General features: G+C 38.1%; 2 protein-coding genes across 5 annotated transcripts in view; one reads left to right on the forward strand and one right to left on the reverse strand.

The window, feature by feature from the left end:
* LOC106092953 (uncharacterized) overlaps window positions 1-20,058 on the reverse strand; it is a 181,428-nt gene that overhangs the window by 78,823 nt on the left and 82,547 nt on the right. The gene's annotated exons all lie outside the window — the stretch shown is intronic.
* Window positions 1-20,058, forward strand: part of LOC106091657 (uncharacterized) — a 110,937-nt gene that overhangs the window by 16,086 nt on the left and 74,793 nt on the right. For all 4 annotated transcript variants that reach the window (XM_059369331.1, XM_059369330.1, XM_059369333.1 and 1 more), the window contains exon 2: window positions 4,767-4,959. In XM_059369331.1, coding sequence (XP_059225314.1) covers window positions 4,839-4,959 — 121 coding nt within the window. In that variant the 5' untranslated portion in view covers window positions 4,767-4,838. The remainder of the gene's footprint in view (window positions 1-4,766; window positions 4,960-20,058) is intronic.

The raw sequence follows: 20,058 nt of genomic DNA on the forward strand, positions 1-20,058 counted from the left end.
GCAGTTTCAATTAAAAAATAATTAATTTCGTGATTAAAACCGTTTTTTCTGTGTAGCGAAAATTACAAGATCGAGAGCATATGCGCACAGCTTTACCCCTGTCGCCTACAACCTAAAGAGAAGCACATCAACCACAAGAATCCGTAGCAGCGGTGAAATGCAGCCACCCTGAGATGTACTCTTGGTGGCGTAAACCCTTACCGACGCACAGTAGGATGAGAACAAATTTGAGCTTTAATAAGTCTGCCATTTGTGAACGGATAAAGATATCTTCACTATATTTTATTATACCCTGCACCACTACTGTGGTACAGAGTATTATAACTTAGTAAATTTGTTTGTAACACCCAAAAGGAAGAGAGATAGATCCATTGATAAGTATACCGATCGACTCAGAATCGCTTTCTGATTCGATTTAGCTATATCCGTCTGTCTGTCTGTCTGTCTGTCTGTCCATGTTAATTTGCGTACAAAGTACAGGTCGCAGTTTTCATCCGATCGTCTTTAAATTTGGTACAGACATGTTTTTCGGCCTAGAGACGAAGCCTATTGAAATTGGAAAAAAATCGGTTCAGATCTGGATAAAGCTCCGATATATATGTTCGTCCGATTTTCGGTAATAATGCAATAAAATGGTCATTTGTTAACCGATTCTCTCGAAATTTGGCAGGAAAGTTTTTTTTACGACTATCCCGACATTACTTCTGAATTTCATGGAAATCGGTGCAGATTAAGATATATATATATATATATATATATATATATATATATATATATATATATATATATATATATATATATATATATATATATATATATATATACAAAGGGTGATTTTTTTGAGGTTAGGATTTTCATGCATTAGTATTTGACAGATCACGTGGGATTTCAGACATGGTGTCAAAGAGAAAGATGCTCAGTATGCTTTGACATTTCATCATGAATAGACTTACTAACGAGCAACGCTTGCAAATCATTGAATTTTATTACCAAAATCAGTGTTCGGTTCGAAATGTGTTCATTCACCGTTCAGCGATGAGGCTCATTTCTGGTTGAATGGCTACGTAAATAAGCAAAATTGCCGCATTTGGAGTGAAGAGCAACCAGAAGCCGTTCAAGAACTGCCCATGCATCCCGAAAAATGCACTGTTTGGTGTGGTTTGTACGCTGGTGGAATCATTGGACCGTATTTTTTCAAAGATGCTGTTGGACGCAACGTTACGGTGAATGAACACATTTCGAACCGAACACTGATGTTGGTAATAAAATTCAATGATTTGCAAGCGTTGCTCGTTAGTAAGTCTATTCATGATGAAATGTCAAAGCATACTGAGCATCTTTCTCTTTGACACCATGTCTGAAATCCCACGTGATCTGTCAAATACTAATGCATGAAAATCCTAACCTCAAAAAAATCACCCTTTGTATATATATATATATATATATATATATATATATATATATATATATATATATATATATATATATATATATATATATATATATATATATATATATATATATATATATATATATATATATATATATATATATATATATATATATATATATATATATATATATATATATATATATATATATATATATATATATATATATATATATATATATATATATATATATATATATATATATATATATATATATATATATATATATATATATATATATATATATATATATATATATATATATATATATATATATATATATATATATATATATATATATATATATATATATATATATATATATATATATATATATATATATATATATATATATATATATATATATATATATATATATATATATATATATATATATATATATATATATATATATATATATATATATATATATATATATATCCCGATTTTCACTCCTAGACTCCTAGAGCCACAGTAAGCATATCCGTAGAGTTTCGTCAAAATCGTTTCAGATTTATATATAGGTCTCATATATATGTTCGTCCGATTTGCAATAATATTCCAATAAAATGGTCTTTTGTTAACCGGTTTTCTCAAAATTTTCCAGAAGGGATTTTCTCTTGAGTATCAATATAACTGGTGAATTGGAAATCGGTGCAGATTTAGATATTGCTCTCATATATATATATATATATATATATATATATATATATATATATATATATATATATACATATATATATATATATATATATATATATATATATATATATATATATATATATATATATATATATATATATATATATATATATATATATATATATTATATATATATATATATATATATATATATATATATATATATATATATCGCCTGATTTTAACTTCTAGAGTCACAGCAAACGTATTTTTTGACTCATCTTGCCAAAATTTTGTAAAACATTTTCCTCAACGACTGCCACAGTATCTGAGGACTTTTATTGAAATCGGTTCAGATTTAGTTTTAGTTCTCATACATATGTTCGTCCGATTTTGAAAAATATTGCAAAAAAGTACTCATTTGTTAACCGATTCTGTCGAAATGTTGCAAGAAGGATTTTCTTACGACTCTTAATACTACTGGTGAATTTCATAGAAATCGGCCCAGATTTGGATATAGCTGTCATATATGTATATCGCCCGATTTTCATCCTAAGAGTCACTGCAAGCGCATTGTTTGAACAATCTTGCCAAAATTTTGCACAACGCTTTCCTCGACGACTACCACATTATCTGAAAAGTTTGCTCGAAATCGGTTCAGAATTAGATATAGCTCCAATATATATGTTCGTCAGATTTTGGGTAATTTGCCATAATGTTGTCATTTGTCAACCGTAGTTTTTACTGTTTGAACATATTTGCTCGTCGAGGTCCATCAAAATTGGTTCAGAATTGGATATAGGGACCACATTGTACTTATAGTGTAGGGTATTCAAAATTCTGACAAGTGCTCGAAACCCCTACAGAAACATACTTTTGTGTCCGGGATATCTTTTATAGTGTCCGAGAAATTCGACTTACAAAAATTTTTATTTAAAATTTTTTATAATTGGCTGTTTGTGAAGTTATTTCTTAACCGATTTTCAAGTTTTTAACTAATTTGGATAGCTGACAAGATATTTCTGCATGATATTCTTTAGTCAAAAGTTACGCCGATCAAAAATCAAAAAATGAGAAATTTCCTTTATATAGAACTTTCAATTTAGCTTCTACTCTACTGTAACTTCTAACAAGTAAAAGCATGCTAAGTTTGGACGGCCCGAAGGATGGGGGTGCTATCGGACGACGGACATGACTAGATCGACTAAGAATGTCAAGACGATCAAGAATACATATTATTTATTGGGTCGCAGATCAATACTTCCAGGTGTTACAAACGGAAGGACTAGATTAGTATACCCCCTCCTATGGTGGTGGGTAAAAAAATTGCATTGTTTTGGCTATCTCTATTTTCTCTATCCCAAGAGTTGGGTTATACGAACTGTTGGCTTTTCAGAGACATATCTCAGCCTTTACCTGGATAATGTCAAGTCCTAAAGTTGCCACCTCTCATACGTGGTATTGTAATAATAATATTACATCATTTTCGGCAGAGATATGTCCTTAAAATCCTTAATCAAAATGAAACACTTCAGATTATATGCCTCACACAAATTCTGATAATAAAAATTAAAGCATAAACTTGTATGCCACTCAATAATTGCATATGTGTGCCCAATCAAACAAAGCTTTCAAGGTACCTTAACATGACTCTTCCATTAGCCTAGAGCCATAAAATGGTGGTGACATATTCGTCGTTTAGTAATGATCTTCATGTCGCAGTGTGATTTATTCGCTTGGCTGAATAGGTTATTGACTGAGTAACTTCAGCATGTCTTGTCTGACAAAATAGCAGTGAGGCCCTGTAAGCATTTAAGGCAATGACAAAATAAATCCAAAACACGCGGCTTAAATTTGAAATTAAGAACACGAAAACTTTAGATGACTTTGATTCAAACTTAACTTAACCCTGACTGAAGAAGATGGAGTTGAATTGGAGTTTCCAGCTTAGATGCCAACAAACAGATTAAGTTTGTATTTAAAGTAAAAATCACTCGAGCATTTCTTTTAGCCTAGGAGTATACTAAAGCACTTCCATGCAACACAAACTAAGTGTTTGAGCTGTACGTATTTTGTAATTTATAAATCTTTCTTTGGATTCTTTGTGGCTTCAATACATTCAGTCATCATCTGCTGCCAGTGTTTGGTGACCCAAGGTAGGTTCTTAAAGTTTTGCAGTCAGCTTTAGCTGATTCTCATTCGCATTCACTGGAAATAGTGAAGATGTTTGTTTATTGTATCTTAGTCTGAAATAATTATTTTTAATTCCATTTTGTGTTTGTTTTTGGTTACCGCTCTCAATCTGCTCCTACACCGTAAGCCAACGGCCAAATCTTAAGGTGAAAAGTTGTTAGAATGAATTCATTTTTAAGTACTTGGCTTAAGGCGGAAGTATGTAAACGTATCTTGCCAAAAGAAGACAATAAAAATTAAAACAAAAAAAACTGGAAAAAAAAACTCCCTCAACATAGAAGAAGAAAAAGTTTTTCTTTTCCCGACTATCGGCCAAATCTGTATATTCATTGTTAATTTGCTATTCACCAACAACGGATGTTTTTCGTTCTTTTCAATTTTGTTTTCGGAACTCTCTAATTTGGCAAAGAAAAATTGTGTGGTGGATTAAAATTAATTATAAAAGATTTTTTTTTTTTTTTTTGAAAAAATATCTACCAGACCAATGATAAAAACAACTAAAAATTTGTGAAATATACAAATCAAAATATTTAGACAAATATCCAATTGAAAATGATACGCTGGAAATTAATGGATTGTTGCACAATTCTATGGCATGTGATTTGCATAGCAGTTTTAATGCCGACCATCAACTGCTTAACCGTGGATAATCAATTGGTCTCGGCCAGGAATGGTAAGTACCACATGGTGGCTATGGTGGAGTTAATATAATGATAGAACATTATCATTAAAATTATTTTGAAATTTTACAAATTTAAAAATTTAACAAATGATTGCTATAACAGATTGTATAGAACATAAGAGCAAAACACCTAAATACATTAATCGGATTAGAAAAACTTTCTGAGCCTAGTTGACAATTCCCCGTTGTTATCTGGGTAAAGTCCAGCATGCCTTGTTTATTTTGTCATGGAGACTTTCTGCGAAAGCAGACAAAATAAGTTATGGTCCGCTTCGGACCATTAATAAATTGAATATAGGAGACCATAGTAGAAGTCATTGTGTAAAAATCGAATAAGATTTACGCCCTTTACGGCCTCAAGAAGTAAAATAGGGAGATCGGTTAATAGGGGAGTTGTATCAGGCTATTTTAGCCAAATAGGATAATAATTGCTCCCTCTAGAGACTAAAGAACTCAAGATGCCAGAATGGTAAATATGGCAGCTATTTCAGGTTATGAACCGATTTGAATCATATTTGGCACAGTTGTTGGAAGTGGCTCCAACAAACCACGTGGAAAATTTCAGCTAAATCGGATAATAATTGCACTCTATAGTGGCTCAAGAAGTCAAGATTCAAGATCGGTTTATATGGCATTGCGCCCTCTAGAGGCTATATTGCGCCCTTTAGAGGCTCAAGAAGTCAAGATCCCAGAATGGCAAATTGAACCATATTTGGCACAGTTGTTGGAAGTAATATCGAAACACATCATGCCAAATTTCAGCTAAATCGGGTAATAATTGCGCCCTCTAGAGACTCAAGAAGTCAAGACCCCAGATCGATTTATATGACAGTTATGTCAGTTTATAGATCGATTTGAACAGTACTGAGCACAGTTGTTGGAAGTTGTATCAACACACCACGTGCTAAATTTCAGCTAAATCGGATAATAATTGCGCCCTCTAGAGGCACAAGAAGTCCTGATCCTAGAATGGTTTATATGGCAGCTATATGAGGTTATGTACCGATTTGAACCATATTTGGTTATTGGAAGTAATATGGAAACACGTTATGCCAAATTTCAGCCAAATCAGATAGGAATTGCGCCCTCTAGAGGCTCAAGAAGTCAAGACCCCAGATCGGTTTATATGACAGCTATATCAGGTTATAGACCGATTTGAACCATATTTGTCACAGTTATTGGAAGTCATAACAGAACAACTCATGAAAATTTTCAGCCAAATCGGATAATAATTGCGCCCTCTAGAGGCTCAAAAAGTCAAGATCCGAGAATGGTTTATATGGCAGCTATATGAGGTTATGTACCGATTTGAACCATATATGGTACAGTTGTTGGGAGTAGTATCGAAACACGTCATGGCAAATTTCAGCCAAATCGGATAGGAATTGCGCCCTTTAGGGGCTCAAGAAGTCAAGACCCCAGATCGGTTTATATGGCAGCTATATCAGGTTATAGACCGATTTAAACCGTACTTAGCACAGTTGTTGGAAATGCTATCAAAACATCACGTGCAAAATTTCAGCCAAATCGGATAATAATTGCGCCATCTTGTGGCTCAAGAAGTCAAGACCCAAGATCGGTTTATATGGCAGCTATATCAAAACATGGACCGATATGGCCCATTTACAATCCCAACCGACCTACACTAATAAAAAGTATTTGTGCGAAAATTCAAGCGGCTTGCTTTACTCCTTCGAAAGCTAGCGTGCTTTCGACAGACAGACGGGCGGACAGACATGACTAGATCGACTTAAAATGTCATGACGATCAAGAATAGATATACTTTATGGGGTCTTAGACAAATATTTGGAGGAGTTACAAACAGCATGACGAAATTAGTATAGCCCCCTCCTATGGTGGAATGTATAAAAAGCTTTCTAGAAGTAAAATCTTGAGAAAGATTTTCATAGGTTTCCGATCGGATACCTGAGATGACACTTGAGATCGGATGCGGCACACCGCTGCCAGAGGCAAAGTCTCGGGAGATCATACTACAATACACAAATGGACCAAAGCCAGAGGACAGAGTGGACTGGGATACATTGAGTACCCAGGGAATAACATCTGTTTTTGACGGCCTGACCACAACACAGTCCTTCAGGCGGAGAACTAGGCGATAACGGAACGTAAGGTAGTGTTGTGTTAACGCGAGGTCGTCGAGTGTGAACATCTTTACGGACAGTAAACAGGCCAGATGGAATGGCTAAGATATAATGTCATTACGACGATTGGCATTAATATCTTCTCAGACAGCCAGGCAGCCATTAAATACCTGGAGAACGTATTTCTGAACACAAAAACCGCCTTCGACTGTCGCAGATCTCTCAACGAGATGGCTGAACAGTTCAAAATTTACGTGCTCAGGATGCCGGGCCACAGAGAATTGTAAAGCGGACAAACTTGCGAGACTAGGCACTAGCCTACACATTCCAGGGATACTGGAATCTGTGGGTATGCCTCAAGCGACATATAAGCTAAGTTTTCAGGACCAGGACCGAAAGACAACGAATGATAGATGGTCACAAAGAGGGGGCTGTGAGCATTCCAAAACCATGTGGCCTAATCTAGACTCGAAGAGGTCTACTGATTTGCTGTCATTGATTAGAAAAGACGTCTCAGTCATTGTTTCATTCATGACAGGTCACTGTCTAATCTGAAAACATGCTGACAGACTGAAGGTTGCCAGCAACGACTTTCGCAGAAGCTGTGAGAACATCAAAGAAGAAGAGACTACAGAACACCTGTGTGTGTGTCCCGTACTAGCAGTCAGAAGGAGTTCCAATTTAATATCTCATTTCGTTGAGAACCTATCTGATTTGGCGGATGTGAACATTTGCAAGTTATTGGACGTTTTAAAGCGGTCTGCATGGTTCAACGGTATGAACTAGAAGGCATCTTCCTTCTTCTGTTCCTGTGGTATCACAATGGACGAAAAAACCTAACCTAATTAGATCAATTAAAAATTAATCATTTTTTTAATTGAATCAATTAAAAAATTAATTGAAATTTTCAGTAATTTTTTAATTGAATATTCCATGCTTTTTTGTAAATTTTTTGAATTGCTTTTTCAAAAACGGTGATTGATACTATCATCTTCGTGATTGAAGCAGTTTCAATTAAAAACTTAATTAGATAAAATTAATTTCGTGATTGAAACCGGTTTTTATTTTTTTCTGTGTAGGCGCTCATAAAACTTATCCGTCTTAGTCTATTCGTCCTTGTTTCCTGTCAGATAAACAGAAAAACATTGTAGCACCAGTACGCGCTACTATTGTGCAAAGATGTGCCTGGGTCGGAATCATAAGAATGTTGGTGTCTACACCGCAGATAGGTTTAGAAGAAATGCTGAATATGCGGCCTAGATATAATTTGAAACTGTGCCACCAAGGTTGTGCTATGGGTGGAGCGAGTTCGAAACTCTGAAGGAGGACAGGTACAGTTTGGTTACTATAAAAACAGAGCGTAGACTGAGGAAGGTCTTAGATTACCTAGCACCGAGATCGGTTCGGTACAAGAATTTTAGGATTTTATTTCGCCAAAGAGAACATTGGGTGGGTGATGCTGTGTTTAAAGACAATAAAAGCTCGGTTTTTACTGATGACGTCAAGATGGAATCATAGCTGAGATTGAGGGTTCGTGCTACTTGAAGTCGGTATGGTGCTGAGTCTGTAGCGCGAGTGTACGATAATTTGTCGAACTACTGAACATAGAAGAGGGTTGTCCAGTGCAAAATTTTTGGGGGCGGAGAAATGTGTGCATGGGTGCCAGACTCCCTGACCTAAGTCAATTGTCCGGGGCACTATGACAGGACATATAACCGAGAACGGTGCAAAAGGTTTAATGTCAAAATGCCTCATAAAGATTAATATACAAGCTGCTTGGAACAAGATCGTGTACGACCGAAATGTTTGCATACTCACGGCTCCACGACAACTTGTAGAACATCCGTCATAGGTACCCATACCTTCACTTGGTCGGTAGCCATACCATAACTTAAAATGGAAAATTACTTTGGGTGGCCGTTAGCTCAAATTCTCTTACGAACGCTTAATTAAGTAAACAAATCATTTTGAGTGTTGCGAATTGCTCATTTGGAGCAATTTTTCTCACCCGAGAATACGATGTTCGGAAATTCACGACGTTCGTGCAAGCGCAGCAACGCCTTTGGTATTTCAATTGTGTGCCTTTTGGATTTTGTAAGTCCGTACCATGAGCTCGTTCTTTCAATATTCAGAGCTTTAGCCACTACAGAGTGTATTTCGTTGAATTCGAACCTTCACTCGCCGAACCATTTTAGGTGTTGTTGCAGTTGTTTTTGGATCAACACCATGGAGTTTGGCAACTCTACCAGCATCATTATAAGGATTTATGATACTATACACAAAAATTTTGTTCACTTTGAGGTGTTTGAGTTCGCCAACAATCATGAATTGTGATTTTCTAGCCAAATATAAAGCAATGACACTATTAATCATGAGCTCCATAACATATAATGTTCTTTTCAAATGAACTCTGAAGCAAATGCCATTGGTGGCTTGTAAACAATTGCTGTGTTCCATTTGCGTACTATATGGTGCAAATCACGATAAATAGATTCCTATTATCTATCATCGCATGATATCAATAACTTACCAATACAACGTTGCGCTGATATTTGAAATCAAGTCAGTCAATGGATAGGACTAAAATGAAAAACAGAAAATATAAAGAGCTGTTAATAAGATAAATATCATGCAGCAGTCATTTCTAGTTTAAAAATATACTATGATAAAGGTGGTACCACTTCATGTAAGCTATCCTGTATGGCGTTTCCATAAATGTGTACCAGGGCAATAGGAAATAAGGCCCCAAATTTGATAATGAAACAAAAGCCTTTAATCCAATTGTTGGGACTTTATTTCGTTTCGAAATAAAGCCCCAAATTTATTTGGAAAGGAAATGATACCCCAAATCCAAAACGAAAATACGCCCAAGCAGGTGTATGGAGAACAACGATAAATCTTTCAGGGTCCGTCTTCGTCTTTTTGTTTTTGGAGCCGTTTTTCATCAAGCTATTGGGACCAATTAGGGGTTTCTTCAAGTAAATCTGATCTTTTCTAAAAAAAATTGGGGTGGTAAAAAAGTATTGGGGAACATTTTCATTTTACTTTGGGGTCTAATTTCACCATTTTGGGGCTCAAATGTATTTATTTTACTACAAAAACAATAATTTTGGGTACATTTCTCAGATATCAACAAAAAAAATTAAACTTGTCATATTAATTAATTTTTTTATAAAATGTCGTCACTTTCTTGTAAAAATGTTATCAAACACTATCAATGAGAAAAATATTTTCAAAAATCGACTTTCTGCAATTTACAAAAATTTTTTGAAAATATTTTTCGATTGCAGCGCTTTTTGCTATTTTCAAAATCGCGCAATTTTTTTAAAAAATATTTAAAAATTTTTTTGAATGAAGCGCTACAAGCGCTACTTCGCAATTAAAAACTATTTAAAAAAACGCGCGATTTTTTAAATATTTTTTGGCTGTGGCGCTTTTTTCTTAAAAATCAACCTGGTTTCAATGTTTACTATTGGAAATAGTACAGTTACACTTGCCCACTATATCTTTCTTTCGCAAACTCTTCTTCCAATTTTGGTTTAAATCGTTTATGAAATAACACCAAACTCCTTCACTTCTCTAAATAGCCGTCTGAGACCCCATAAATATGTAGCCATTTCCTTCCGTCTCTCTGTCGAAAGCACGCTAACTTCCGAAGGAGTAAAGCTAGCCGCTTGAAATTTTGCACAAATACTTCCTTTTAGTGTAGGTCGGTTGGGATTGTAAATGGACATGGACCAATAGGTCCATGATGTGATATAGCTGCCATATCAACCGATCTTGGATCTTGACTTCTTGAGCCACTAGCGCGCAATTCTTGCCCAATTTGGCATGAAGTGTTTTGTTATGGTTTTCTACAACGGTGCTAAGTATGGTTGAAATCGGTCTATACAGCTGTCATATAAACCGCTCTGGGTTCTTGACTTATTGAGCTCAATTATTATCCGATTTAGCTAACTTTCAACAAATGTGCTGTCATATCTGCGGTCTTGACTTCGTGAGCCTCTACAGGGTGAAATTCCTATCCGATTTGGTAGAAATTTTGCATGAGGTGTTTTGTTATGACTTTCAACAAATGTGCTAAGTATGGTTTAAATTGGTCCATAACCTGGTATAGCTGCCATATAAACCTATCTGGGGTTTCGACTTCTTGAGCCTCTACAGGGAGAAATTCCAATCCGATTTGGCAAAAATTTTGCATGAGGTGATTTGTTATGACTTCCAACAACTGTGCTAAGTATGGTTAAAATCGGTCCATTTCCTAATATAGCTGCCATATAAACCGATCTGGGGCCTTGACCTCTTGGGCCTTTAGAGGGCGCAATTCTTATCCGATTTGGCTGAAATTTTGCACGATGTGTTTTGTGATAACTTCCAACAATTGTGCCAAGTATGGTGCAAATCGTTCCATAACCTAATAAAGCTGCCATATAAACCCATATGGGATCTTGACTTCTTGAGCCTCTTAAGAGCGCAATTATTATCCGATTTGGCTGAAATTTTGCATGATATGTTTCGCTATGACTTCCAACAACTGCGCTGAGTATAGTTCAAATCGATCCATAACCTGGTATAGCTGTCCTATAAACCCATCTTAAATCTTGACTTCTTGAGCCTCTAGACGGCGCAATTCCTATCCGATTTGGATGAAATTTTGCATTTTCCAACAACTGTGCTAAGTATGGTTTAAATCGGTCATTAACCGGATATAGCAGTCGGAATCGGACCATAATTTGATATAGCTGCAATAGCATAGCAATTCTTTTATCTTTTATCCTTTGATTGCCGAAAAAGAGATACCTGGAAAAGAACTCGACAAATGCGATCCCTGCTGGCGGGTTGCCAAGATTCGTCCCGGCCGAACGCTTTTACTTATTTATTTTGAATTTGAGGCACAATTGTTTGGGCCCACAGTCATGGCGTCTAGTGTATTGACACCACTAATTGGTTCAATATTCCATTACTAATTGGGATTTTATTTCATATAAAATAATGCTCTATAGGTAAGGACCTTTTTCTTTTTTTTTTGGATTTTGTCATTTCGTTGCAGCCTTATTTCATTTTTACTTTTGGGGTCTATTTTCCTTATGAAATAAAGCACCATATTTGGGTCTTTATTTCTTTCTCCATTTGGGACCTTATTTCGTACCGCCTTTGACACACACTGAATAGATACAAAGGTAGTCGCGAACCATTGCTCCGGGGATGCACATATGTGTGGGCGTACCGGATATGCACTTACTTCTTACTATATCTGCATCTTCCTATCTCGTCTTCAGTTCTGATCTGGAGTCTCACAATATCTCTTTACTTTCTCAACTACATTCTTTTTGGCTAGGGGATAACAATGGACCAAACCGGGCTAATCATTCAACCTAAACGGAACTCAGAAGCACTTCCATTATAGATCGGGTGATAGATATGACTAAATAAGTGAAAATCAGCTTTTAAAAGTCTACACAAACATACAGACAGGCGGACATGGCTATACCAAATCAAGAATTGATTCAGGGTCGATCCGTATAGTTAACAATGGATACATCTCTTCTCCTTTTGGGTGTCACAGACTTTACTAAGCTATCTTTCTCGGTAGCGTTGCACAACTCATGTGATTTTCGTTTAATGATTAGTCCTGTTTGGTCCATTGCTAGTAGAGAAAAACAAGTAAAAGCGTACTAAGTTCGGCCGGGCCGAATCTTATATACCCTCCACCATGGATCGCATTTGTCGAGTTCTTTTCCCGGCATCTCTTCTTAGGCAAAAAAAAAGGATATAAGAAAAGATTTGCTCTGCTATTAGAGCGATATCAAGATATGGTCCGGTTTGGACCACACTTAAATTATATGTTGGAGACCTGTGTAAAATGTCAGCCAATTCGAATAAGAATTGCGCCCATTGTGGGCTCAAGAAGTAAAATAGAGAGATCGATTTATATGGCAGCTGTATCGGGCTATAGACCGATACAGCACGTATGTTATTGGTCATGAGAGAATCCGTCGTACAAAATTTCAGGCAAATCGGATAATAATTGCGACCTCTAAAGGCTCAAGAAGTCAAGATCCCAGATCGGTTTATATGACAGCTATATCAGATTATGAACCGTTTTGAACCATATTTGGCACAGTTGTTGGATATCATAACAAAATACTACGTGCCAAAATTCATTCAAATTGGATAAGAATTGCGCACGCTAGAGGCTCAAGAAGTCAAGACCCAAGATCGGTTTATATGGCAGCTATATCAGGTTATAAACCGATCTGAACCATACTTGGTACAGTTATTGGATATCATAACAAAACACGTCGTTCAAAATTTCATTTCAATCGGATAAGAATTGTGCACTCTAGAGGCTCAAGAAGTCAAGACCCAAGATCGGTTTATATGGCAGCTATATCAAAACATGAACCGATATGGCCCATTTACAATACCAATCGACCTACACTAATAAGAAGTATTTGTGCAAAATTTCAAGCGGCTAGCTTTACTCCTTCGGAAGTTAGCGTGCTTTCGACAGACAGACGGACGGACGGACAGACGGACGGACGGACGGACAGACGGACGGACGGACGGACAGACGGACGGACGGACGGACAGACGGACGGACATGGCTAGATCGACATAAAATTTCATGACGATCAAGAATATATATACTTTATGGGGTCTCAGACGAATATTTCGTGTAGTTACAATCAGAATGACGAAATTAGTATACCCCCCATCTTATGGTGGAGGGTATAAAAATTACAAAGGTAGAGATGGAGTTTGGAGTCCTTCAGCCATGTAAAAAAGATCGCTTGCAAGACCCAAACAATTTCCCCCTATTCCCCAATGGGAATTTCCGTTTTAACTGTTTAAAAATTTGCAATTATCTTGAAAATATATTTTTGCAAGTGAATGACCTATAGTTGTTCAAAACTTTGTTATGTTTAATATAATTCAAATTTCATTTCATCATTATTTGTTAAACATTTTCAAAACATTCTTCTGCAAGAGCAATTGGACTTTACAAAAAAAATTGCAGATCATTGAACTCCATGAAGGTTTCATTTATCTTCTCCATTAATCTTTGTAATCGCTAACCAAGACCTTGTTTGCTCAAATGAGACATGTCATGTGGAGGGTGAGTAGTACATACATAGTCTTTCGTTAGTCACTTTGGCTAAATGAAAAAAAAAAATTAATCTGTTAACTGTTCGCTAAATATGTTAAATTTTCATGTAAATGGGTGGCAAACAATGGTAAAAAGCCTGAAAGCCATTAAGCCCTCGTGGAAAAGACATTTAAATACAAATGTCTTAAATTTTATTTACCTTTTTTTGCGAGGTATATTTGTGTGTAATTTACATAAAAATATATGGCGCCCCTCTAGAAAGAAGTGGCAGAATTTTAACCATGAATGTGATGTGCTTCGTTGCTTGGTCTACGATATGTTGGCCGCTCATGGAATTGGCGATGGAAAATGCCATGAAAAATCCACACTTGCTACTGCGGCGCGCGAATGGAGCAAAGAACTTTGTACGCAATGTTTCTGGTGCATGACGGCTAAAACCATTGAAATGGTACGGAGGTGCAAAAATATACAATAAAGCCAAGAAACAGTATTTGGAGCAGTGAAAATTTCAAAATATTTTATAGAAAATTTAACAAAAATTTTGTTTATATTTTAAAAAAATTTTCTTTCCAACAAAATTGGACTATAACAAGTAAAAGGTAATGAACGGTTTGGTAGTAATGGGGCGATATTTTACATAGTGCTAATGATCTTAACTATAAAGGTATAAAACGAATAAATGCGTTGGGATGCAACTCTGTAAACAAATGCCACAAAGGCAACGCTCAAAAGTTAAAGAATTTTCAACTTCGTCCTATCACATGGCCTTGGCTAATTGTAGCCACGGCACACATGTGTGGTGATGGAATGCAAAGCAGTTGTTGTGCTATGCAGTCTTTGAAATCCATGCTGATCGGCTCGGAGACCGCGAATGGCTCTCCTCCTTGCCCTGTCACTCTCAGGAAGCACAATAAATTAACGGTTGAACAACCTGCCGCATCTATTCCGATCATTCAGGGTTACGTTGCCAAAGGTGATTGAGGTCCTGTCATCCCGTCTACCGGGGTTCGAGAGAGACGCAACAGTAGACCACAGCTTGCCTAAACCGGTGTCTAAGTTACATTGCTCCAAGTGTTCCAGCCACAAATTTCGCTTATGTTCGTTGACTACCCTGTTTATTTCCAGATTCAGCTCGCGGATTCTGGGGTTAGCGGGGTCCATCACGCTCGTCTGCGAATACCACTGCCTGCACCGGGGAATAGGGCCGCACTTGGGGTATACGACCGGCTGGTATAAAGCGAGCGGCTGCTGCGTTAATAATGTCTCGGAATATCCTCTCGGCAACTAGCACATCCGAGGGGGATGGCAGTTCACTAAAGTGGCGATTGGTGTACTCTCTGAAGCCAGCCCAATCGGCCTTCTTCTGAATTTCCTCTCGGCAACGAGCACATCCGAGGGGGATGGCAGTTCACTGAAGTGGCGATTGGTATACTCTCTGAAGCCAGCCCAATTGGCCTTCTTCTGAATGATAAACATACGGCGCTCAGAGGTTATGAAGTCGGGTGGTCAGTCGATGGTGAAAATTATGGGAAGGTGGTCTCACCCCAAAGAGAAGACGGCTTGCCAGGATAGGTCACTCAGAAGATCAGGGGATGCAATGGAAATTTCTAGCGAGTTGCTGCACCTCCTCGTTATCCTAGTGGGGACATTCTCATTCACCGTGCAAAACGTGTAACTTTCAATCTGCTCTGCCAAAGCTATGCCACGCTGATCGTTACCTAGGGGAGAATGCCATGAAATGTGATGCGCATTAAAGTCCCCTAGAACCAGACGATTATGACCAGATAGTAATCCACTTATGTCGGGTTTGTAAGCTTGGCCATTAAGTGGGACACAGCTACCAACCGGCGGTATGTATACGTTGTATAGCTCTATCTCGGCAGTAACGGACCTGACTGCTATCTCCATGTAGGGGTTACTAGCGCCAGGCGCAGGCGAGATGGGTATATATTGCACGGAATGGTGTATCACGAAGTCCAATCCCCCACCTCCATTCCTTGAGTGATCCTTACGTAGCACATTGTATCCGTGAAAACTGCGCAAGCTGCAGGTGCTGGCAGCTTTGTTTCCTGGGTCACTTCGACCAGTATGTTCTTTCGACTTACTAAATCCACAATCTCGTCGATCTTGCCACGGAGACTGTTGCAGTTAATTTGCAAAAATGATACACTTCCCGACACTGACCTGACAATATTGGGGCTGGGATGCTGGTGTTGCGTATATTGCCGCACTGAAAGGTCGGGGGGTCACATATTCCAACGACGAGGACTCAGAAGGCGACGACGACGACGCCTGTTAGCCACTGTTGTCTACGTTTATACAGCACCTTGCAACATATTCAGTATGACTATACTCCCGTAGTGATGTGAGGCCAGAGCAAGATCGGAAATGTACGCACTCCATGCACCGGTTACACCTCATCGACATCCACCGATGATGGAGGCGATTCTGGCAAACCGAACAGAACCAGGGTTCGGGGCACGGACCAGAAGCGTGCGGAGAAGGCATTCCGGGATGTGCCTCTCCCATGACAAAAAAAGACGAACACGTACACTGAGGCGGAAGCCCTTGCCAATAAAGGATTCCCTCGGGTCAATCCAGTGCGTACAATCGGCTGCCATGGGATTGTCCTTCAAGTTTTCGCAAACTTTGGCCATGAAAGTATTATAATTTCTTTCCATTTTAACAAAGTAGAGGAATTGAGGCAAGTTGTAAGTCTCCCACTGTTCCTGGCCGAATTTGAATATTTTGGTATGGGTTTCAAAATACTGTGCGCAACTCTAAAACAACCTTTTATGTTTCTTCATTTATTTCAAAAATTAAAAGCAATTTAAGAGCACATTTGTCAAAGTCAAACCAAAAAAAAAACCTAACATCATTGACTACATTCCGCGACAAAGTTCACACTTGGAAACCCCAAAAATGTCCTTTTGCCACCGAAATAAATCAACAAAGTTTTATACATTCGTTCTGCATCAGCATTACAATGGAAACAAAAATACACAACAAAGGCCACATATGCAGAAATAAATGTTGCGGTTGCGATTTTATGCCAAAATAACAATTGTTATGATTATGTCATAATTTGAATATTTCAGCATTCGAGCACCCAAACCACAGGGGGTAACATCTAATACAACAGAACAACTGGGCAAAGAATAATGACCCGATTTTAATTTAAATTCAATTGTGACAAAAACAAACAAACGCACCAACAAGCATCCTACCAACACAGTTGAACTTTTGCAAAGGTCATCAGAGATGGTGTGTTAGGTAGCATAATCAGTGTAGCCGTTCAACCGAAAGCTCTTGTAAAAATCAACATAGTTTCTGGAGGTAAAAAGAGTTGTAATGGGAAGCGAAATAATTAGAAAATATTCATCTATTCGCTAGCAAAACCAATTTAGTTTTCACTGAAAATGACATTGAATTTTTACATCCCTCTTTGGAAAAGATGGAAATTTGGTAACTGAAAAGATAGTGTGCTGAGGATATACAAAGAACACTTCCTGCGCTGCTAGTATCCGATGATGGTGGCCATAAGTATACCGCATAGAATGTTTACCATTTAGTCCAAGTAGCAGTGACCCAGCTAAAGAATACCAAGACAGCAGGAGCCGATGGATTGCCCGCTGAACTATTTAAGATCGTAGGCGACACGCTGATAAGGCGTATGCATTAGTTCGTCTGCACGATTCGACTAGAAGAACACATACCCGATGATTGGAACCTCAGACCCGTATACACGAAAGGAAACAAGACGAAATGTGCCAACGGCAGAGGAATAAGTCTCCTCCCCATCGCATGCGGATACTCTCGAGCGTAATGTGTGAAAGATTAAAACCTAAAATGAATGAGATAATTGAGCCCTATCAATGAGGCCTTAGAACTGGTAAATTCACCATAGACCAGATATTCACACTACGCTAAATCCTGGGAAAAGACCCGAGAAGAACAAGTCAACCCTTACCATCTCTTCGTTGACTACAAGGCAGCTTTCGACAGCATTATACGTTGAAAGCTATTTCAAGCCATATCTGAGTTTGGTATTTCTGCAAAATTAATAAGACAGTGCAGCATAACACCTACTGATACACATTCCTCACAAAGAATAAAAATTAATCTCTCCAAACCATACAATGCCAAAAGATGTTTCAGACAGCGAGACAGCTTTCTTACTAAGAATAGCAAACAATCTCTCCAAAGCATTCAATACCAAATGAGGTTTAAGAACAGAAGAAAGATTATCCTGTAAGTTCTTTAATATCCTGCTGGAGAAGATTAAACACGATGCAGATGTGAATAGACATGTTACTCAAAGGTCAGCGGAAGTAGTAACTACAGCCTTTGAAAGACTCGAAAAAGAATCAATGAAATTGGGTCTGTCAGTAAATGGAGATAATGGATGGTATTACCTCGCACAATGCCTTATACACCAGAGCATAGAAAGAAAATCAGAAAGTTGGGAACCCCAACTTTGAGACAGGTTAGGTAAAAAGAGGGTGAGGATATTTATACCCCCTTCCACTATGTGCATACACCTATGCTAGTAATCAGCTTGTTGTGCGCTCTAAATACCCAAAACTAACCTCGAAAAAAATATAAGTCAGGATTTCCGTGCTACTTACAAATTACCTTATTGTTATCCATACCACGCCCCGAAGTTGATTCATGTCTGGTATTGTGTCCCCACATTAGTGTCGGTGTCTGTAAGCAGCGAATGCCAGGCAATATCATTGGAAATGCTCCAACGCCTCAGGATCTTCTCCACATACCATACACATGCCTACACTTGTCCCATTATGGTACCAAAAGCTATCCAGGCCTCCTGCTTACTTGCTTTCAGTAATAGCCTCGTTTTCTCACAAGCCGGATCTCTCCATAGGATTTTTGCCGTCCTACCAACCCTTTCGCTGTTCCACAGCGTTTGTAGCCCACGGTCTTAACTCGGACTGCGTAGACCCGAAAGGCTTCGGGTTGACCAAGTTTATTGACGGCAGTTCTCTTGTCTTCACTGCAAAATCGTCTGCTCTTTCATTCCCCCTTACTCCACTATGGTCCAACAGCCAAACGATGCCAATCGTGCCACACTAAGAGAAGGGGTTAATGCCCCTTTTACAATCCACCACTGTTCTTGAGCTTATCGTCCTGGTTATTATTGCCCTGATTGTCAGTTTACTGTTTGATAGATTTTCACATTTAACTTCCTCGCGTTAACACTATAACACCTCACGCATTTCGTGATACGACGGATCTCTGCCTGCAGGATCGTATTATGGTCAGGCAGTCTAAAACAAATTTCAGTTCTTGGGTTCTGAATGTAGACCACCAGGCCCACTCTGTCCTCTAGCTTTCATCCATCCGTGTAACATGATCTTTCAGATGGCAATACTAGGGTTCCGTCAGTACAAGACTGTGCCGCTGGCAGCACTCGACCTCAAATGTCGTCTCAGGTATCCGATAGGAAACGTCATCCCTTCCTTCCAGGTTTCCTATCGTCACCCCAATTATACTGCCATGGTATGATCTGCTCCTATCGTCAATCCATTCTCTCATAGCCTTAAGTCTCATAGCCACTGAGGCTGCCTCACACTCAATCTGTATGTCTATGGGTCGGATATCTAGTGGGCGTGGTCCTCATCACTCCGCCCATGCCAAGTCAACATGTTTTTTGAACCTGTTCTATTATCCTCACTTTGCACTTTTTCTCCATCGCAGTTCACCAAACTACTGAGGTGTAAGTAAGTATTGGTCTAGTCCCGCTCCTGTAGAGCCAGTGGCTTATCCTCGGAGTCAGACCCCATTTCGAGCCTACGGCCCGTCTTCATAGTGCCCAACACCTGTGAGAATATTCGGTACACTCCTGAATGTAACACT

This window comes from Stomoxys calcitrans, chromosome 5 (genome assembly GCF_963082655.1).
Source record: "Stomoxys calcitrans chromosome 5, idStoCalc2.1, whole genome shotgun sequence".
Classification (NCBI taxonomy): Eukaryota; Metazoa; Arthropoda; class Insecta; order Diptera; family Muscidae; genus Stomoxys; species Stomoxys calcitrans.